This window comes from Eurosta solidaginis, chromosome 3, assembly GCF_040869045.1.
Source record: "Eurosta solidaginis isolate ZX-2024a chromosome 3, ASM4086904v1, whole genome shotgun sequence".
NCBI lineage: Eukaryota > Metazoa > Arthropoda > Insecta > Diptera > Tephritidae > Eurosta > Eurosta solidaginis.
The window spans coordinates 8148691-8171274 of record NC_090321.1 but is presented as its reverse complement, the minus strand read 5'-3'; the positions used below and the strand labels follow the sequence as shown (position 1 = coordinate 8171274).

The following is a 22584-nucleotide window of genomic DNA, read 5'->3' as shown; positions in this document are numbered from 1 at the left end:
ACTGCGCTGACTATGCTACCAGAATAATACGCTGTATTCTTCTTTTCGTAGATGGACTTCCAGTCAGTTTAGCAACAGCTAAGCAGATATAACTTACTTTATGTGGTAGGTAAATGCCACTGACCGGAGGTAGATAACAGACACTCAGCCGATCTCATTAGGCTGACTAACTTCTCAATATAAGTTGAAGCCTTCCTTCTGAAGTACCTTGCAGGATGAATCAGCGGAGTCATTTAGCTCAGCTGTTCAAGGTTTGCTCTAGCAAGGCGGCAGTACCCCATGTTCTTCGGTTTTCCGGAAGATAGACAAGGGCGAGGTCGATCTTATGATTATATAATTAAAGCAACGATGGTATCACAACGGTCTTTTATGCGACCTAAGCTGTTGCCGTTGTATCAGCGTCTCCTCAGTCATCGAGCGTTGCCGGATTGAAAATCGGAAGCAAGCAAATATTTGTGGCACCAAGGTGTAAATCTAAAGAATTTTAAGATCTAAATACTGCCAGCTCTTTGCTTAATACAAGTACGGATCGATACTGTACTTAATTACTACTCCCTAGGGAAACGTGAGTGTAACAGGTTAAATTCTTACCTATCCAGAATCAACCTCGACATACAAAATTGTATGCCCTGCTTGCAATGTGTCCCCACATGACACCAACCATCTCTTTAATTGTAATGTGGAACCAACGCCTCTAACAGTTCTCTCATTATGGTCCACCCCTGTTGAGACAGCAAGTTTCCTTGAACTCCCGTTAGAGGATATTGTTGACAATTTGTGATGTCGTTGTTGTTGTTGTAGCGATAAGGTTGCTCCCCGAAGGCTTTGGGGGAGTGTTATCGATGTGATGGTCCTTTGCCGGATACAGATCCAGTACGCTCCGGTACCACAGCACCATTAAGGTGCTAGCCCGATCATCTCGGGAACAATTTATGTGGCCACATTAAACCTTCAGGCCATCCCCTACCTCCCCACCCCCAAGTTCCATGAGGAGCTTCGTCTGTTAGTGAAACAGGATTCGCCGCGGATAGGTGAGGTTGACAATTGGGTTTGGAGAAACTATATATTGCGCTGGCAACCTGAAGGGTTGCGCTACACAGCCCCTTGAATCTGGTATTTAAGTCGCCTCTTACGACAGGCATACCTACCGCGGGTATTCTGACCCCCTAACCCGCTGGGGTACAATTTGAGATCGTTTACACCTTTTGGATGGGGCGAAGCACGGCTACAACAACAACGACTACAATATATACTATCTGCCGTTCTCATACTGCTAAGGCAGCTGATCCTCTTCTTTTAGCTACAAAGACACTCCCCGAAGGTTTTGCGGAGTATTATCGATGAGGATGGCCCTTTGCTGGATATTAATCCGGTGATTTTCGGAAACTTGTATTACCAGTATTAAGATACTAGTCGGACTATATCGGGGGCAATTTGATATGACCACCTTGAACCTCTTAGGTCCCCTGTTAATATACGCATCTCTACTGAGAGAATATACGCGTCTGGCTCAATCCTGTCAAAGCAGCGTACTTCCTGGGCTCCACTTATGTTAGGTAGGCAGCTATATTGCAAGTCAGTTAGGAAGACAATTTCGGAGGGTCGCACCCGGTGAGCCTAGATATCAATAAAGGCTATCATCGCTTGCAGAAGAAAGCAGACAACCAAGGGAGGCAGTCACTCAGGTCCAACTTCGTTCTGAATACTATAAAACGTTAAACTCTTAATTGTCCAGAATCAACACCGACATACGCTATGTATGTTTTGCATGCGACGGTTCTCCACATGACATCAACCATCTTTCAATTGTAATTTGGAATCTACGCCTCTAACAGTAACGTCATATGCCAACCCTGTTGCAACTGTTAGTTTCCTTAGACTCCCGTTAGAGGACTTTGATGGCAGTTTGTGAGTGGTCGCGCCTATTGAATGGGGCGAATCCGTGTTAACACAATAGCAATAACAACAACAATAAGACATCGATAACGAACACTAACTAGTATTCTTTTTAATATAATATAACTGACAAAAAAATGTACGGAAAAATCGCCCAAAATCAAGATATATTTTAATGAAGACATATGTATGTCTACATCTATGTATTTCAAAACCATTTCTTTTGATTAAAGATGCATAAAATTACGAATTCAAACACAATAAATGATAAGTAAACCTTATTAAGCTAGGCAATTTTTAAACAAGTACATAATTTATTTGCCTTGCAACTTAGACAAGAAATCCATTAAAAACTGATAACGTCCTTTAATTTCAGTCAGCGAACGTGCTGGTAGTTTCCCCTGCATGCGTTTAAAAAGCTGTTCAAGCTCAACGCCTGCGCTCAGCTTCATCTCAATCAATATAAGTTTATCCTCTTCACGTGTCCAAGCTGTATTAGTCGTATTCTGTGATGGCGCAATCGTTATATGATTTGTTGACATCATATGAGAGGTATTCGTATTAGACGACGTAGCTAATGTAGCAACAACATCCAATTTACAGTCTTCAGTATAACTTTCACTCTCTGTTGCTCCTGGCGCTTCTTTTTGAACAATATCCTCCGATGATTGCTGTAGTGTATTAATGCAGGCTTCGGACAGCGAATGCGTTACTTCAGCGTTTTCGGGAATAAATTCCATATCGTCGGAATTATCAATTTGTTCTACCTTGGTGATGGTGAGCAAAGGTGGTGTATGCGGTGAGGCTGAACGCGTTTCAGTTGGCTGTACTTTGACAACACTGCCACTTTCTTCTGTTGGGTTCGGTTGTGCGTCTAATACGATACTTCCACCACTTGTCGTATGTTTCACACATGCGACTATTCCTAAACGTTCCTTATTATCAATTTCGCTCTCATTATCCTCTTCTTCGATTAAAGATTTTAACTTTTTGGCACACGCGATTGCAGAGTTTCGTTCATATATAACAACCATTGGTTGCATATTTGGACGAGTCCGTGGTGCACCACTTAAAGGCGATCGACTCTTTTTGGTGGGTGATTTACGTCTATCACGGAGCTGCTGTAGTGTGGACATTTGTGTACTACCATCGCTTTCCCCAGAGATCAAACTGCATCCGGCGCTAGCATGTATGGTGTTGCAAGACGATGCAGAACCATTAACGTTTGGCGATATGCATATAATCGCTGAACTGCTATTATTTGTACTTGCGCTGGTGGAACCTGGTGTTGGATGTTTCCGTGGTGAGATTGCTTTACCATCATCGTTAAAATTCAAGATTGATCTCTTGGCATTTTGATGGTGATGTGAGGCTTGATTACAGATATTAGTATTTGGTGTGCTGGTAACTGGCGCAAAGCATGTATTGCCATAATATGAGGGATTAAGACGCATTGCATGTACACGCAAGGCGGCATCATCACAAGTTTCTATTGATGAATTGCTATCGTCCTCGTTGGTCGTATCAATGATGAGCACTGCAAAATTAGTTTACCAAGTATTAAGAAGTTTAACTTAAGCTACATATTTATATACTGTAAGTGAAACTTTCTTTCCACTAAATATCTTTTGTAGTATTTATATACTTTTAAATAATCATTTAGTTTCAAAATATTTAGCTGACAATCCTAACTCTGCATGAAACCTTCTAAAAACTTCCACTTCATACAAAAGTAACTTACCTTTCGAAACATCTTCCTCTTCAGATCGTTCATTATCATCGCTGCTACAATCGGCTGCTGCTGCATTGGCTTCAGCTGCTTTATCTACTGCGGCAGTAAGACGTTTCTCTCCATGCTCACGTATTCCATGTACACATTCAGGCATTGCTTGCTCTAACAAATCTTCCATATCACAATCGTTTGTGTTATCTACTTGTGTGTTGCTGTTAGTCGCCATGAAAGAAAGCTTGGCGGGAAGGGTCATTTTATTGCCATAGAAGATGCGTCCATTAATATACTGTGGGAGGAAAAAATTGTGTAACGCAATCTTATTCTTTTTACGATTAGCTTACTCTTAATTGGCAGTTGTTAGCTTGACTTGTTTGCAGTGGATGCAGTTGCTGCTGCTGTTGTTGAATTTCACAGCACGATGCTGCAGCATCATGGGGATCGTTTAAAGACTCATACAAATTTGGTCTCATCTCGACTTCCTTCAAATTTACTTGTTCAGTGGCAGTAAATATTCTAAAAAAAATTTAAATATAATCAATTGATTTGGGTACATACTTAAATTAAGAATTTTGGCAATGGTATGGCATTTATTTCATTGTTAATATTGAGTTATGTATTAACATATGATATTTCCCAATTCACATACCTCTCTGGTGGCTTAGCTTCGGCGAACTGTTGCAAGAACCAATCGATAAGAAATTGATTGCCTTTAAGGAGTGGCAAGATTTTGGTTTCGACTTTTTTCATAGTCACCTCTGGATCTTCTGCAAGCTCCGCAAGGCTATTATAAATTTTACGTATTTGCGCAGGTTGTTTATTAAAATAAATATTTAATTTATTAATGAAAGTTGTCATGTTGTTAATCATGAAATGCTCAAAGAATTTTCCTATCTCTGCTGCCTCGGAGGGCAACAAAAATGTCAAAAACACCTCAGCCAGTTCGGGATGTTCGGGCAGAAAGAGGCGTTCTAATTTCTGTGTGAAATAAAATAAAACGTTTAAACTCGTTCGAAATATAATAAGATTATACTAACGTAGTACAAATCAGAAACTTTATCCCGGTGTGGGTCAAAGGTTTTGAGAATGTGATTAAATCTTTTGCAGTCTTCTGCACGATTTGAGGCTTTCAAAGCTTCTTCTACTTTTTCATAGAAATTAAAAGCATAAACTGCAATGAAATATATAAGTCAACATACTTTCAAATATTATTTAGTTTTATGTATGTACTTACTCGCATCTTTACGATTTGCATCCTCAGGCGTATCGGGTAACAACATATGCCTGAAATTCTCCTCCTGCCGGCTTGCTTTTTTGCTGCGTGAAACCGCATTTGCTTCCTCATCTAACGTTTGTTGTTGTTGTCCCACATGAGCACGTGAACGTTTACCAAAATATGAAGATTGTGTATTATGTACACAAAATTTTGATGTTGGCACAAGTTCTTGCTGTTTTTGTGTTGTAGAGTATGTATTGTTGCTTACAGATTGATGCTCATTGGCAGTAGGCTCACTGCCAGTATTCGCTGCATTGCGGCAAGCCATTTTAAGTTCACCTAATAAATTTGTATACAGTTCTAAAGCTCTAAAATATCTATAAACGCGTAGGACAATCGGCGTATTCTTGTAAGGTAGCTCTTTTTTGTTCAAATGTTCCCGATGGGAAGTTAATAGCCTTAGAAAGCGTTTTCTTAATTGTCTTCTTCTCTTTTGGTAACGTGCAAATATTCGATTGGAACGAATTACTGTCCAATAGCGAGATGCTTTGGTACGTTTCGATGTATTTTTATTTTTAGATTTGTGATAACGTAGTTTATTCCCTACTGGTGTATTTGTAACTCCATGCAATTGGCTAACTCTATGTGTACTTGGGGTATGTATATTTTCATTATTTGTTGGTGATGTAACTATTGGTTGCAGTGTTCTTGTTCGCCAATCGAAATTAAAAGATACAACATCTTTGTTAATGTGTTGACTTTCACTTTGAATGCATTCAACAATGCTATTATTCAATGAGTCTTGGTGGTTAACAAGTGGAGTTTCTGCTCGTGAAGCAACTGCATTTGGTGCATTTGTATTAGGCGATTGTGGGACGCCGCTTGTAACCACAGATCCACTGAAATTGTAATTCACATTTATTGTAACGCTATTCGCGAAACTACTTTTGTATCCCGTTTTGTTTTTGCAATTTATTCTCCCTGTTTCCATAAACCAAGATGAGGCGGACTCGTTGCCATTTGGTGTTACCGCTGCAGCTCCGCTATCGGGCAATTGTATCTCTTCCCCTAAGGCCTCGCGTACGAACTGCAAGTATGATGCACCAGCAGCTTCAGAGGCTTTAACCACTCTATCTCTTTTCCGTTTCTGTAATGATAACAATAGTAGTACAAATTTAGAACAGAATGGCCATTTTTTTTTGAGACTGTAATTTCACTGCGCAGCTGTTGTCAAAATTCTGAAATATAAACAATTGTGACAGCGACAATTGTGAGTTTAGTGAAGGATCATTGTGAATTCATACAAGAGGCCCACAAATCACCCAAACAAGATTTCGCATGTAAACAAAAGATCAGCTGTTTTTTATGGACAATTTTTACGTTATTTTCCTCATGGTTCAATTATGTACAGGTTGGCTCATCTCATCAGCTGATTTTATTTATGTCATTGCATGGTCGAAGGGATTGTCAAAAAGAGATGGCAAACTCAAAATGAAACCAACACATTGGCAACATTTTACTTACACATACAAAAACTGCTAAGATTTATGTTTCCATTCCATACCATTCGCACCAACCCCAATACACAGATTTTGACAATTTGAACAGACATATTTTGTTGCTTTACAGATGAGCCAACCGGTATGTAGTTGAACCATGATTTTCCTTCAGCTCTTTTTTTCTCTCTTTCTTTCATTCGCTCAAGCAGCCAAGTGTGACGTAGATGCGCAGAACGAAGCAATTTTGAACTCGTGAACGCGCAATCTTCTGAGTGTGATTTGTGGTAAAAAAAACGTTCACAATCCTCGTGTTCCAATGAAACATGATGATATATGATTCACATTGTTGTTGCATTTGCATGCTATATCTCTATCTGTATCTGGTTCATGTTTCATTGGAACACGAGGAATGTGAACCATATGGATAAATTTGTGGTTGCATTTACATGTTAAATTTCTATCCGTATCTGGATCACGCTTCATTGGAACGTAATAAATATTAAACAGCCTTCATCACCTGTTTAATCGCTGCTCGATTCATTCATTTGCTCAATACCGTTTTTCAAACATTTTTGTAGACGACTGGGTAATTTTTCTTTATTTTTTTTTTGTGTATATACCTTGATAGAATCGCGTTTTTTTGCCATTAAGTTATTGATATCGAGGTTAGGACGCGTATTTTGGCAACTCTCCCGACTTCTATTAGCGGAAACCCTGTTGAAACTTATTGCCGCAAATTTTGGAAAGGCTGTTCTTAAAAAAAATTCATAAGCCGTGTTTTTTTTTTCACACGCGTATACGTTTACGTTTGCGCGTAACAAAAAACGCTTATCCTCGCTTAGATAACACAAAGCCCACACACAGGATTACGCATTGCGCATGTAAACAAAATCTCAGCTGTTTTTATGGGCGATTTTTACGTGATTTTCCTTTAGCTTTAGTTTTTTTTTCTCTCTCTTTCATTCGCTCAAGGAGTCAAGTGTGACGTAGATGCCAGAACGAAGCAATTTTGAACTCGTGAATGCACAATCTTCTGTGTGTGATTTGTGCTTAGATAAAGCTGAAGACATTGGTGCTTTATCGGTAACCGTATCGGTAGCCTTATAACAGCTGATTCGACCAACCTTATGAGAATCAATGCAATCGATTATTGGTGCCGCTAAGGTCGTAACCGTATCGTAGCCAACCAATTGGGTTTTGGTTTACCGTCGTAACGATAAACAGCTGATTACGTTAGGGATACGACTACAGCGATACGACAAACGGCACCAATGACTCCAGCTTTATGCTTAGGAGACCCATCTAGCGACAGTGGTTAAATGACTAGCTACAGCACAGGGTGTACCGAAAAGCGGAGATACAACCCTCTGATGGCCATAGGGTATAACCATGGCGGAACGATACAAGGTGGTAGCATGGATCAGCTGATTATAAACTTTTTTTATTTGATTTGATACGTCAACTTCCGGCGGAGTACGATTTTGACATTTGTCCAACGAATTTACAAAAACAAAGTACAGGGGATTTTTATTTATGTTTGTAGGTATGCCACCATGCTGCCACCTTGTATCGTTCCGCTATGGGTATAACATATAGCTGAATCAGTTGCGATGAATTGTGCACACATAGAATACATAGAATTAGTGTAGATGGTGAAACATAATCTGTTTTTTTTTCACGTCTATATACGTTTACGCTTAAACTTTATATGGACTGCTAAGCGACAAACTTTAAATACACCTCCAAAATTGCTACGCATAAAATTAGTACTACTAAATTTCAATACGCATTATACTCAGATGTATGTGTCCATGTTTCACCCTCTGCACTAATTCCATGTATTCTATGCGCGTCCACTATCTATCACAACTGATTCAGCTATATGTTATGCACAGAAATACAACAGAGGGTTGTGCCTCCGCTTTTCGGTACACCCTGTTGCTGTAGCTAGTTATTTACCCACAGCCGCTAGATGAGTCTCCTAGGCATTATCTAAGCGAGGATAGGCGTTTTTTTTCACGCGCAAACGAAACGTATACGCGTGTAAAAAAAACACGGCTATAGACATATATTTCAGTTACATCTGAGTATAATGCGTATTGAAATTTAGTAGGACAAATTTTATGCGCAGCATTTCAGAAGTGTATTTACAGTTTGTCGCTTAGCAGTCTATATAAAGCTTAAGCGTAAACGGTAGTAGTGCAGTTTACGGTACCCCCCCTAAAGTTGGGCCAAGATTTTCGAGTGAGGTATCAAAAGACGCGTATTAATCTCGAGGACAATAATCCGAAGGCAGAAAAATTTTATCTCTGTCCGGAGATATTTGCAGTTGAAGTTGGCGATTTTAATGTGGTTGTTGTTTTGTACCCACAAAAAAAATTGTGCATCACCGTGGCGGTAGCCACGGTTATACCACACACCCGGACTTGGCATGGCGTAGCCCAGGGTTATTTTGTATAAGCGCGGCCGAAGGCCGCCAACGCAGAAAGGTGTTCTGCGCAAAAATACTATGGATCCCACCCCCGGTTTTGGAGGGACCCGCGGGTCTTTTTTTGGTTTTTCGTTAATATCTTTTGAACGGTTTTCGGATTCTTGATCTAGACGTGAATACGCGTCCTTTGATACCTCACTCGAAAATTTTGGCCCAAATTTCGGTGGGTACCGTAAACTGCTCCGCGTAAACGTATATAGAAGTAAAAAAAAACAGTTATAATTTAATTATTTCGAAGCTCAATTAAGTGCCGTGTGAACACCATTTTATGCTAAAAACTTGTCCTACCAAGTTTCCGATAACAATGTAAACTATCGATTTATCATCGTGATTCACAATAGACAAATGGAAAGCGAATTATTGGACGGATCTGCAAGCTGGCAAATAAATAACCTTTTTGATAGCTAACATTCCACAATTTCCTAAACAAAATTTGTGACCATTTTAGTCTTAATCCCTTACAATAGGAGAAAACATTTTGGTGAAATATCGAACATAAGAATTTGAGAAAAACGTGTTAAAAGTGACCACGTCACAGCCTCCCAAGAAGCCAAAGCTGTCATCTGTAACTATTTTGTAAAAGATCAGTGGAGCTCCATCATATATCATGAGTTCGAAAGTAACCTTCAAAATAACACTAACATCGGATCCTAAGTTGCCGTTTAAAGTACTAAGCGTACCAGAAGCTACACCATTCACCGCTGTGCTTAAATTTGCAGCAGAAGAATTCAAAGTGCCAGCGGCAACAAGTGCTATCATAACAGACGATGGTATTGGCATTAGTCCTCAGCAAACAGCAGGCAATGTATTTTTGAAGCATGGGTCAGAATTACGTTTGATACCAAGAGATCGTGTCGGAGGATATTAATAATTGAAGTTTGCTTAGTGATTGTAATTACAATAGATTCTTTTTTTTTTAATTTTGAAATTAGTTAAATGCAAAATTTTTGTGATGAAATTTGACAAATATGAAATGGGCCTAATATAAAGGAAGTAAATTGAAGAATGTTGAATCAACCAATACAAAGTTGGGAATCTTATTTTTATTTTTTTTTTTTTTTTTATTTTAGATAGCTAACCCAATTTTGTACCAACTAATTAGACCATAAATATAGACCTAAAATATAGATTCGAGTTCAAATGTAGTTCTCTAATATAGCAAACACCAATTTTATTCTGGGTCGTTTCCACAACTCTCGCACCTAACTATTGATACGATGAAGGTTTTTGACTATTGGAAGAATATCAAGCTTGGAACTTTTGTCAAGAACTAATTCTACAATACTATTTTTGAATTATTTGTCAAGATTGCAGTTAACTTGCAGTGGAATCAAACGTTTCCAGCCATTACAGCAGTTTCTTGATATTACGAACATTCGATTCTACGAAATTTCGATTTTACGAACATTCAAAAGTTTTACATTGAGTACTTTATAGTACGAACAAACGTGCATCGACAGTACTTGGTTGTACAAACAACTAACAAATTTTGTGTTTTGTACCATAATAAATTTTAATTGAAGAGCCAAGAGTTAAGCATACAGACGCTATTGAAAGTATTGGCACGTGTATTCGGTGGGCAAAGCAAAACAATGTTGAGGCTTCAAATTTGGTTGTTTTGACGGAGCTGTAAAAAGCTGCAGTAAACAGTTACCTCAATATTCCTGTCAAACAAACAATGATTAACCAATTTTTTACATAAACATTTTAAACATTAAATACTGTCTTGCTGAATTAGGCACATGATATTGTTCGAACAACTTTTCTGAGCATACACCTAAGCTAAAATATGCAATATGTATGTATGCTATACGGTGATAACCATTCTGAAATGATTTTTTTCTTTTTTTGCATTTGTTATTTGAGTAATACAAGTTTTAAAAAACACGTGTACTTTCTCTGGTTATTTTAGCTATTTTAATCAAGAATATATGAAAAATGGTATGGTATTCGATTTTACAAAAAAAAAATGATGGTGTTCGTAAAATCAAGAAACTGCTGTATATCAAATCTCAAAAAACAAAAAAACACAATTTTTGACTGAATTTGTCGGTTGAACAATGTTGCCAACTCAAGGTTCGTTCTATAACCCCTTGCTGGGATCATATTGAAATCTAAGTCGGGACATGTTGCGCCAGGGTCGAGCTAAAGTCAACTGAGGACGCTGGTAGTATACCTAGTTTTCTCAAAAGAAAACCTGACGCCCTTCTGCGATTAACATGGTCATATGAAGTAAACTATTTTCGAAAGTACTCACACCATCCAAATGAGTTTGCCAAGCCAACGGCAACTCCTTGTAACGACTCTTGGGCGGATATACTCTGTTATTCGTAAATGTAATAAGTTCATGTTCAACTGGGGGCGCGCGTTTATGTTCAAAGTAATACTGCAATATTAGAAATTGGCGATTATTTTGAAAATACCCTTCAATAAGAAGCGACTAACCTTCACTGGATTATAATAATCTGCATTTCTCAAGGTTTTTATTTGCGCCCATATACGTCTAGCCGACTTACCAAATACAGTATCTTTAGCTAGCCGCAAAACAGCTTTTTTAAGTTCAGTAGTCTTTTTCGATATCCGTTCACCAGATTCGCGTATACGTTTAATATGTTTTTCCAAACCCATAGCCAGCAGCTGCTCCTCAGCTGGTGAAAACATTTCATACTTTGTACCACGAGAAGAGAAAGGTATGCGTGGCAGGTATTGTGGATACATAAATACTTTACTGTTTAACATCATATCCATAATACGCGCTGGAAAACGTAGCACCTGACGACTATTGCGATTGCTGTGAAATTCATGGTTGAAAAAAAGGTAAAAAATTAAAACTAGAGGATTTAGATTTCAGCGCTAGATAACACTTACGTCAACTGAATTTCTTTGTGTATAAATCTGTAAAGAGTAACGCAAGTAGTACAACAAATTGTATTCTTTTATAATAGTACTACTTACTTCATCATCTCCTTATTCTCTGGCGTATCCTTCTTCAAATCATCTTCCCATTCTGCTAATAATTTCATTGCCGGTTTAAGGTTCCAAGCATTATATGACGCATCATGCTGCGCTCGTTGTTCCAACTCTGTTAACATACCTTTCACTTTAGGCGCAAATCTCCAATAGATGGGGTGTGAGTAAGTTTGTAAAAATGTTTGTGTTAACATTTGTACATGTATACGTAATTGTTGTTGTAATAAATCATGCTGATATTTGGTAAAGCCCACTCCATCATTTGTTACCTCCTCTTCCCTCTGTGGTGGAGGATTTTTGGACAGCAAACTTAGCTTTTCATATTTCGTTTTATATTCCGCGTATATATGTTTTCTGGTAGAAATATACTCATAGGTGAAATTCGTGTCGTAAGGCATGCCATAACGTGTATCTTCTGATGGAGCTTTAACCAGCGACTGTGGCCTTGGGTGCTGAGTGGTAGGCACCCACGGTTTTTGGGGTTGTATTCTAGCTAGCGGTGGTGGTCCAAATGCATTGGCCGCCGGAATAACGCGCGCTAATTGATAAGAATTATTTTGGCCAGGAATTTTTACAGCTATCCATTCAGGGTCTGCATTTAGATCAGCCGATATGTTGGGTAAAGTTACCACCTGTGATGCTGCACGCTCCGGACTATTCGAATATGCTACTGGTATTTGTAGCTGGGTTTCAGAAGTTCCAACTGTACGCTGTGGAATACTCGGAGCAGGAGTAGACATAACAACTGGTTGAAAAGAATAACAATTTTGGGTGACATTCACTGAACCATTGAGAGGAATCAGTGGTGGTACATCGTTGACATAGGTTTGGCTTTGTTCATGCATTACACGTTGCGGTGTTGTTGCATTATCAAAATTGAGTTGACGTGTGACATGACTACGTGATTCATTTGATTGTTTAGCGGGGTTTTCTAACGCAGCGGCGCTAATATTATTAGCATCCGATGCGATTGTTTGATTTAAACTACTTTCTAAAAACTTTTGCGGTGTATCTAATTCAACACTCTCTAATGATATACCCTCGTTAAGTAAGCCTTCGAATAGCTCGGCTACGAGCTCAGTGAGTTCATTTTTTGGAATATTAATATCACGCAACTCTTCCGCATCCTCTGTAGAAAAATGTGTTGAAATCACTACTAGAACACCAAAATGCACAACAAACCTGTTATCCTTTCTGCCGCCACATATTCCGGATCATTGACAAGATCGTCGTCATCGGTGATGAAGCTTGAATCTGTAAATTAAAAATTATGTGTTATTACGTTTTCCCCTTTATCGCTATTAAGTAATTACTTAAAGGTTTTGTAAAATCATTCAAAAATTGCATCCAATCCTCATCATTTGCTGCGAAATCCATATCTTGCAAATCGATTTGCTCCACATCTGGCGGCACGAACTCGGATTCAATATCTTCAATAGTTGTTTGTTGCAGGCATAACTTGGAGCGCGTACGTGCTGCTATACGCACATCCTCACGCACTGGTGTTCCCTTTGGTTTTTCCAATGGTATTTTAAAGCAGCCGTCAGCGGTGAACTTAACAGGAGATTCGCCTATTTCAGCTTGTGATAGCGGCGTTTGTGGTGTTCTAGGATTAGAATCCATATCTGAGGTTGAGGTATTGGTGTCTTCATCGGACTGTAAACAAAACAGCATGTTATATTACAAATTACAAAACTAAACATAATTGTCTGCTCACAGCAAAATCCTCTTCTTTAAACACATATTCCTCATCATCTTCATCCGAATGAAGCTCTTCTTGTATGAGTGAAGCAATCTCCGGTTCTTTACTTTCGCAATTTAAAGGAGACAATGTAATACCAGGCGTTTTATTTAATTCGCGTGCCTTAGCACGCGTTAATTTTGGCACTGAAGGTGTGTCAGTAATTATAATAGCTGGTTGTTCATTAGAATCTTGACGTTCGCGTGCCAGCTCACCTTCAGCTTGGAGTGTTACCAATGCTAGTATGTGCTCATTTTTAACAAATTTCTGCAGGTAAAATTAGTTGCTCAGTAATTGATTACTTACATCTTTCCAACGGAATTTACCTGCAATAAACGTCGCATTTCCTCATCGCTTAAGTCGTTATCCTTTGCTACCTTGCGTAGCTTATTTTCAATTGCAACCGCATCTTCTAAATTACAATCTTCTAATTCGGACTCCAAATCACTTTCGCTAAATCTTCGCACCTCACAGCGTTTTCTATACATATAAAAATTATTAGTTCTGAAAATTGCCAATAACCCTGTATTTTGTGATCCAAACAAACCTTTTACGCGCTCTGCCACTACCCGGGGTGCTGCTACCACTACGTGCCGAACAATTGCTATTTTTTTTCGCTGAATCGTTAACAGCCTTTTGCTTTTTAGCACTTCCACTTGGCATGTTTCTGATATATTAATATTAAGTTAATTATATATAAAAACCATTTGAAAACGCGATATTTTTGGTAAATATACGGGACCTTTTACAATCTGAAATGATTTTTCTTCTTCTTTAGCGGCAACTGTTCACCGTCCACAGTGGAGTGAAAAAAATTTTGAAAATACGCGTTAAGCCCCATATACATTCGATTTTTTGCTGGTTAGAAGATGGCGTAGCTTAACACGACAAGTTACGATTTTGTCAGAGATTGAAAATTTATATTTGTTGTCATACAAAGTAAATGTTTTATAAAAGAAAAGTTTAAATAAACGTTTCACATATTTGGAAAAGCTGATCGCCTACCCATGAAAAACTGTGTATATTGGATTTCTTTTGTTTTGCTGTGGCGTTGCCAATGGATTGAGAACATTTTAATTAGTTCGAATGTGGTCAAAGTGGAATTGGGCCGATGGTTCGCTGTGACTGATGAACTCAATTTATGTCCGCTCGTACGACTTGCTAAAATGCAGTAAGCGGATCCATCGTTAAGAACACTGGGCCGCGCCAAGGCAAAGAAAGTGCTTGTTTTCTTTTGAAATAAGGGTTAAAGCGAAGAATCGCAACAAAATCGAAATAATGTAGCACTGGAAATGTTGGAACCAAAGCGAAGCAAAAGTCAAAGATAGATATCTATCTTTCCCCTATCTATTAGATAGATATCCATCTATATTTGGCAAAAATTAAAATTTCAAGCAGGGATGCACTTTTGTTTTCAACCCCTAGTTTCCCGCCATAATTATTTGTACATTTTTTTAATGAGCTGGCAGCCCTATAATACGAGTTCACAGTTGACAGCTGTTGACTGCTCACATTTTCAACGACGCTTGTCTTTTTTACCTGTGCATAGGTGAAAAATCGTGGGTTTTCTGCATTTTATTCATAAATATACCATTGTTCATAAATAAACCAAATATTTTAAAATATTCAAATACTTGTCAGCCCCAGAAAGTATCCGTGAAAAGCAACCCACTCCAAGGAATCTTACAAAAAGGAGGACGAAAATGGATATGCCAGCGTCAGATATTGTGTTATGTAGCGTCCTGGGCGTTATCCTATTAGAAAATATATTTGATATTTACATCACTTATCGTCAGGTAATTAGTTTGTTACAACAAAAGTAAAACAAATTAACAGGCCATATGCCCTTCTATATGAAGAGTATAGGGTCACAAAAGATAGACGTCGGATTTAGCCGGCGGGGGCTCACCTTACCTTTTGTTCTGGGGATGCGTCCTGATTATGCATATATATGTAGTTAGTATGTGCAAAAATTACATATTGCGGTATGCACCAAAGCTATGTGTTGCAACAAGATAACGATTTGCTCAAAAATTAAGTTTTTTTAGATAGTAATATAAAAACTAGATCACCGGCTTGTGGCATCATCTTACTATTATAAAATACACGTCATTTTTTAACTTTTTATGTTTCTCTATACATTTTAGATCAATGTTTACAAAACTGCTGTGAAGGTACCCAAAGAGTTGAAATACTTCATGAGCGCTGAAACATTCCATAAAGCACGTCTTTACGGCTTGGATAGAGCTAATTTTGGCGTATTCAGTGCCATTATAAAGGATGTTATTTTAATGTGCATTGAACTCTATACCGGCTTTATTGCTGTACAATGGGCTTGGGCCATTGATTTGGCGCGCGTAATGCACTTGAACACAGAAAATGAAATAATCATAAGTTGTTTATTTGGTGTGATCACAAATATCATCGGCACATTCAAAAATATGCCCTTTAAAATCTATTCAACATTTGTACTGGAAGAGAAACATGGTTTCAATAAACAAACTTGGACCTTTTTCGCTTGGGATCAAGTGAAGGGCTTCATTGTTGCACAAGCACTTATGATACCCATTATATCGGCTACAGTATGGATTGTACAAAATGGTGGCGACCAATTCTTTATTTGGTTATGGGTATTTACAGGTGTAACGTCGTTGATATTACTCACCATTTATCCAATATTCATTGCGCCACTATTCGATAAGTATACACCATTAGAAAAGGGACCACTACGTCAATCAATTGAAGATCTTGCCGCTACGCTAAAATTTCCATTAACGAAATTATATGTTGTGGAAGGTTCAAAACGTTCATCACATAGTAATGCATACTTCTATGGATTATGGAACTCCAAGCGTATTGTACTTTTCGATACATTACTACTCAACAAAGGTAAACCAGATGATGCTGATTTGAAAGAGGAAGACAAGGGTAAAGGTTGCACCAATGAAGAAGTCTTGGCTGTGCTCGGTCATGAATTGGGCCATTGGAAATGTGGTCATGTAACTAAAAATATTATTATCGCTCAAGTACATTTACTTTTATTATTTGTTGTATTTGGTTACTGTTTCACCTATGGTCCATTCTACGAAGCGGTCGGTTTCGCACCTGGTACACGTCCAATAATAGTTGGCTTGCTTGTAGTATTCACGTATGTTATGGCGCCTTATAATGCTGTCGTGAATTTCGCTATGACTACTCTCTCACGTTACTTTGAATACCAAGCGGATGAATTTGCACATGGATTGGGTTTCTCTAAACAGCTGGGACAGGCCTTAATCAAATTGAATTTAGATAATTTGGGCTTCCCGGTGTATGATTGGTTGTATTCGGCTTGCAATCATTCACATCCAACACTTTTACAACGTCTGGATCGTCTAAATGAATTGGATGCGCAAGACGCAGAAACAAAGAAGGAAAATTAAAGTAATTTGAATATTTTTTTTGTTTGATTCAATGTACTCATGTACATGCCGTGGCGCTGATATTCTTATTTCAAGCAAGCTTTAGACGTAAAATGCAGTGTCATTCGACTGTACTAGTCTCGCACCGATTTAAACTAAAAAACAACAAATTTTTGTATGCATTTTTTAAATTTTTTTTACTATCGTTGTAGTACTTTGTAAATTGTACGTTGTTTGTACAAATTATATTGTATGTAATTAAAAGAAAATACATGCATTTAAAAATTTCAAGCAAAATAAATGATGTTTAATATTTACCTTTTGCTTATTATGCATTTTTATAGTTCTCGTAGAGATAATTAGATTAGCACATCTTTTAATTTAATTTAATTTTTTTAATTTATTTATTATTACGGCTGTTTAGGCCTAAAACTTAAACTACTAAGTACAATTCATTATTATATCACTTATTTCTATTGAATATGCTTTTGGAATGCCATGTGATTCCGATCAGCATATTTATTGGCGTGACAAACGGACGAGTCTGGGAGCCAGACATTTAAGGAAGGTTGGAAAGGACGCGTTTCCAATCCTTCAGTGCTCCCAGCTTAAGGCAACAAAATTTGGAACTTATATTTTTCAATTATATTTGTATTTTAAGCTGTCGGAATGTATTGGTCTCCGATCAACACAGCTAAACATGTCTTTGGATGTTGGAAATTGAAAATAACGTGTACCCAATCACCCCTCAACTTTGTTTAGTAAAGGCGCTGTCGGAATGCATGAAGATTACGATCAGCACAGCTCAAAATATAATGGGAGGTTGACAAGGACGTGTTTCCGATCCCCCCGCTCCAACTTTTGTTTGACCTTATTTTGGTTACACATCATATAATTTTATTGTTATATTAATGCTGTCGGAATGCGAGTGATTCCAATCAGAAACAGTAAATATAGGCTGAAAATACCGAATTTCAGCGAAATTAGTTGTTGGAACTGTCTGGAGTTACAGGTGACGACTGATTATCTTTTCCTTAGGGCCGGGTGCATTGTATCTTGCTGCTACCTATATTACCATTCCCTTTTCGCGCTCCAGTATCGGTATATCATGTAAAAAAATAAAAGAAAAAAAAACTTTATCTTATTGGAAGGGTTTTACAATGCTTTTTATGTGATTAGGAAGTTCATTGCAATATTTCAGGCCCTTATAAAATATATTTTGCTTGTCCACTACTATTTTGAAAAGAGGTAATCTAAAGCTATTGTTTTCTCTGATTACGTATGAGTGTGCATCATTTACATATATAAGATTTTCGCTGAGGTATGTTGGTAATTTACCGTGCTTAATATTAAATACAAATTTCATACTGTGCTAGAATAAAATCGTGTTATTAATGGGAGTATCATACCTCATGTTTAATATAAATCTCATAGCTTTATTTTGCATAACTTGTACCTTATCTACCTGAGTTTCATTGGCCATAAAGAATATTGTGGGACAATATATGAAATGCGGCTCTATGATGGATTTATACATTTTCAGTTTGTATTTCCTACTGATAAATTTGCATGATCTCTTCCAAAAACCAATTTCCTTGCCTATTTTGGCAACTATATAATCAATATGATCATTAAATTTTAATTTATTATCAATCTGAACCCCTAAGTACTTGAAAGTTTTAACTTCGTTAATGTTTGAGTTCATTATTTTTAGCTCGATATTACAAGATTCCTTATTCTTCGCTCTAGATATGACCATAAAATGGGTTTTATTAACATTAAGTTTAAGCTTATTGTTACAAAGCCACCTGTATAGGGAGTTCAAGTCTTCCTGCATTTTGCTCCTAGCTAACATGATATCAATTTCACTTACTTCAAGCAATGCATCCGTCGTCCGCAAACAGCCTTATTTTACTATGTTTTAGCGCCGAAGATATATCATTTATATATATGTTAAATAGGACCGGTGCCAAAACCGATCCTTGTGGCAATCCAATTCCTGTCAATACCTCATCCGAGACAACCGACTCAATGTCTGTTTTTTGTCTTCGGTTACCTAAAAAGCTCTGAAACCACTGCAGCTCGTTGCCCCTAATTCCAATTTTTTCTAATTTTTTAATCATTATATTTCTGTATATAGTTTCAAATGCTCTCTTTAAGTCGATAAAAACCGCAAGTATACTTTTGTTTTGATTTAGTTCTTCTTTCCAACTCGATATTACATAATTTAAAGCCGTTTCACAAGAGTGGCCTTCTCTAAAACCGGATTGTTCTTTAATTAGTATTTTATTTATTTCCAAGTAACTTATGAGCTGATTTTTTACTACTGTTTCTAGAATTTTTTCGATATTCGGCAACGTGTTGATCGGTCTCAGATCTTCTGCCTTTAATGAATTTTTTACCTACTTTATTGGCACTATTGTTGATATTTTCCATGCGTCGGGTACTATTCCCTCTACTAATGATGTATTTATGATATCCCATGTATGACACCGAATCCTTAATTACTCCTTCTGATAGTAAATTTGTTCCTCCGATTTTATTTTTTTAACCTTTTAGCTACCAATATGACATCATCAACCGTAACTTCTTGGAATTTCAGACATGTGCTAACCGTGTATTGCACACTGTCGCCACTATTAAAAGTTTCGATTTCTCGAAAATGAACGAGAGTACTAGAATAACTAGAAACTCTAAAACCTTGATTGATTATGTTTTAACGAATATACACAATCTGAGAGTAACAGTGCAACATTCTCTAAAAATATCAGAACATGAGTCGATAGTTATAGAAAAACCTACTCGCGAAAGTGTAATAAAACCAAAGCACAAAGTAATTGAACAATTCCACTACAACCAGCGTGAATTTAATAGAATGCTTTTAAACAAAAACCTAAAACATAGTAACGCATATGATGTAAATGAAAACACTGTTATTCTGGAAAAGTGCATACAAGATTTGGTGGTAGCTAATACGAGAAGTAGAACGATTATAAATAGCTCAAGTTGCAACAAATGGTTTAACTCAACGTTAAAGAAGCTAAAAATAAATAAAATTAGAGCATACCAAGCTGCAAGAGTAATGGACGATACCAATTCATGGTTAATTTATAAAAGTGTATGTAAAACATACAAACAAGAGATAATAAAGGCAAAAAATAAATACTTTAAGCTAAAAATCAATAGCGCAACAAATCAAAAAGAAATGTGGAGAATACTTAAAAATTTAATACTTAGCAAAGATGTAAACGAAATAAGCTCTATAATTTATAAAAACGAAGAAATAAGTGATGAAAATGAAATAGCTGATAAGCTCAATAAATACTTCATTGAGAGCATAGAATTAATAGATCATTCAATTGATAAAGAAATATATATTAACAATATTGATCATTGTCCTGAAACCTTTCATTTTAAAGAAATACAAATTTGCGAACTAAAGGCAATTTGTAAAAAACTTAAGAACAAAAAGGATTGGAATAATGTGAGCCCAAAGATCATTTTGGACAACTGGAATGTACTTGGGCCTTTCTTAACAAAGTTAATAAATCATTCATTAATGAACGGAGTATTCCCAAATGAATGGAAGGACTCATTCGTAGTGCCAGTTGAAAAAATCGCTAAAACAAATAAATGTGAAGAGTTTCGTCCAATAAATAACTATAAACGTACCTAGAAACTAATAATATACTGTCTCTAAACCAGTCCGGATTTCGTAAGAATCATTCATGTGAAAGTGCAATAAACTTCGTCGTAAGTGAGTGGAAGAAGCGTCCACGAAAAACAATAATAGCAGCTCTATTTCTTGATTTTAAAAGAGCATTTGAAACAATAGACAGGTATTCTAATAAAAAAGCTGTATATGTATGGAATAAGAGGAAAAGAGCTACTTTGGCTTAAGGACTACCTTACAAATCGTAGACAGCAAACAAAAATAAAATCCACAAAATCAAGTTTTTCATATGTGAATACAGGGGTGCCCCAAGGATCTCTTCTGGGAGCAATTCTGTTTATAATTTACATAAATGATATAGAAAAAGTGATATCAAAATCCAAATTGGTAATGTATGCAGACGATACATTGGTATATACAGAAGCAGAAACAGTGGAAGAATGTAAACGAGAGTTAGAATGTGATATAGATGAAATTATGAAATGGCTTAAAATGAATAGGCTCAAATTGAATGAACAGAAAACAAAAGTAATGGTGATGAATACAAATAGCGAAATAAATTTAGTGATAAATAATACTAGTATTGAGCAAGTAACCAATATGAAATACTTAGGTGTAATAATAGACAATGAGCTCAAATTTAACAATCACGTGGACTATTTGTGTAAAAAAGCTGAAAAAAAGATTTACTTTTTTAGAAGAATACGAAATAAATTAGACACTTTAACAGCAATAAAAATATACAATACAATCATAAAGCCACATTTTGAATACTGTTCCACAATTCTGTACACATCTTGTAACCAATCACAAATAGGAAGAATACAGAAATTACAAAACAAATGTATGAGATCAATAATAAAATGCCACAAATACACCCCAATAAGTCACATGCTTGAAACATTGAAATGGCTAAATATTGAGCAAAAACTGATGCTCAATACACTAATAATGATTTTTAAAATTAAACAGAACAGGGCGCCGATGTATTTAACAAGTTGCATTCAGTATGTTAGAGATACACACCAATATGCTGTGCGGAATGCGAATGACTTTCGACTAGGATTACAGCGGACTACTGCAGCCCAAAACACATTATTATATAAGGGCCTTAACATATTTAACTCGTTACCTGATTATATCAAAAGAGAGAATAATATTATGAATTTTAAACGGCTATGTATAGATCTTATTCGAGGCTAAAATACTTTTTATTACTTAATATATATATAAATATCATACACGTCTGTGAATTGAAAATGAATTTGTGATATTTAAAATTTATTGTGAAATCAAAAAATATGTAAACATACATATTAATAATAAATATCAATATATCTATATATCTATCTATCATGTCACCAATACTATCAACAAAGAAGGAATTCAATGCTTGAGCTATATCTTCGGGTGTTTCATATGTTAAACCATTTACAATCACTGTCAGGATATTGTCACGCACGTTTGCTGTAGATCTTGAGAAAAATCATGCGCTTGTAGATTTCTTTAGGTATACTTGATACTTCATCCTTAGCCTGAGGCTCGGTGAGATAATCAGATTTTACCCTACTAAGGGTGGTCATTTTCCCATGATAATATTTAAAGATACACTTTTAAACAAACCAAAGGATTGGAGAACAATCCTGTAAGTGCTGGAAAGGCATGTGTAATATTCTGATGGAGTGTGTCAGCAAAACACGATTACTAAGAAATTACTAAGTTTTGTACAGTCGCTGTTTTGTTGTTATCTTAAAAACATTCCTAAAGTTAAGCATAAAGTTACGGATTTGGGCAACCCTTTGCCCGATATGAAGCCGGTACAACTTCTTTCTTCTGCGTGTATATTTCAAGCTCTTGACTTGCTGGCGGGTCTTTCTTCGTGCTTATCGGCCAAAACACCTGCATAGTTCAGTACATCAGCTGCGTTTGCTGTACAAAACTATCTTTGGAATTGTTTTTTGATTGGTT

At 36.8% G+C, this 22584-nt stretch overlaps 3 protein-coding genes across 4 annotated transcripts; 2 read left to right on the top strand and 1 right to left on the bottom strand.

Moving 5' to 3' along the window:
* Positions 1-2036: 2036 nt before the first annotated feature.
* mute (muscle wasted) lies at positions 2037-14331 on the bottom strand. Of its 2 annotated transcripts, XM_067770596.1 has the most exons (16): positions 14285-14331; positions 14090-14209; positions 13869-14022; positions 13519-13809; positions 13115-13457; positions 12984-13055; positions 11787-12930; positions 11700-11726; positions 11277-11622; positions 11089-11217; positions 4860-5988; positions 4663-4796; positions 4275-4603; positions 3970-4141; positions 3638-3914; positions 2037-3433 (listed from the first exon to the last, which is right to left on the bottom strand). In XM_067770596.1, exons 2-16 carry the CDS (start codon positions 14203-14205, stop codon positions 2211-2213), a joined length of 5886 nt encoding a protein of 1961 aa, XP_067626697.1. In that variant the 5' UTR covers positions 14206-14209; positions 14285-14331; the 3' UTR covers positions 2037-2210. The 2 variants fall into 2 exon arrangements, with proteins under 2 accessions (XP_067626697.1, XP_067626696.1); XM_067770595.1 differs by having other exon boundaries at positions 14090-14312.
* Positions 9160-9871, top strand: Ufm1 (Ubiquitin-fold modifier 1). Its single transcript, XM_067770597.1, has one exon. It carries the CDS (start codon positions 9439-9441, stop codon positions 9697-9699), a length of 261 nt encoding a protein of 86 aa, XP_067626698.1. The 5' UTR covers positions 9160-9438; the 3' UTR covers positions 9700-9871.
* Positions 14332-15043: 712 nt separating the features above from the next.
* LOC137246203 (CAAX prenyl protease 1 homolog) lies at positions 15044-17259 on the top strand. Its single transcript, XM_067777288.1, has 2 exons — positions 15044-15338; positions 15690-17259. The coding sequence occupies exons 1-2, from the start codon at positions 15246-15248 to the stop codon at positions 16962-16964; spliced, it is 1368 nt and encodes a 455-aa protein (XP_067633389.1). The 5' UTR covers positions 15044-15245; the 3' UTR covers positions 16965-17259.
* The last annotated feature ends 5325 nt before the right edge of the window (positions 17260-22584 follow it).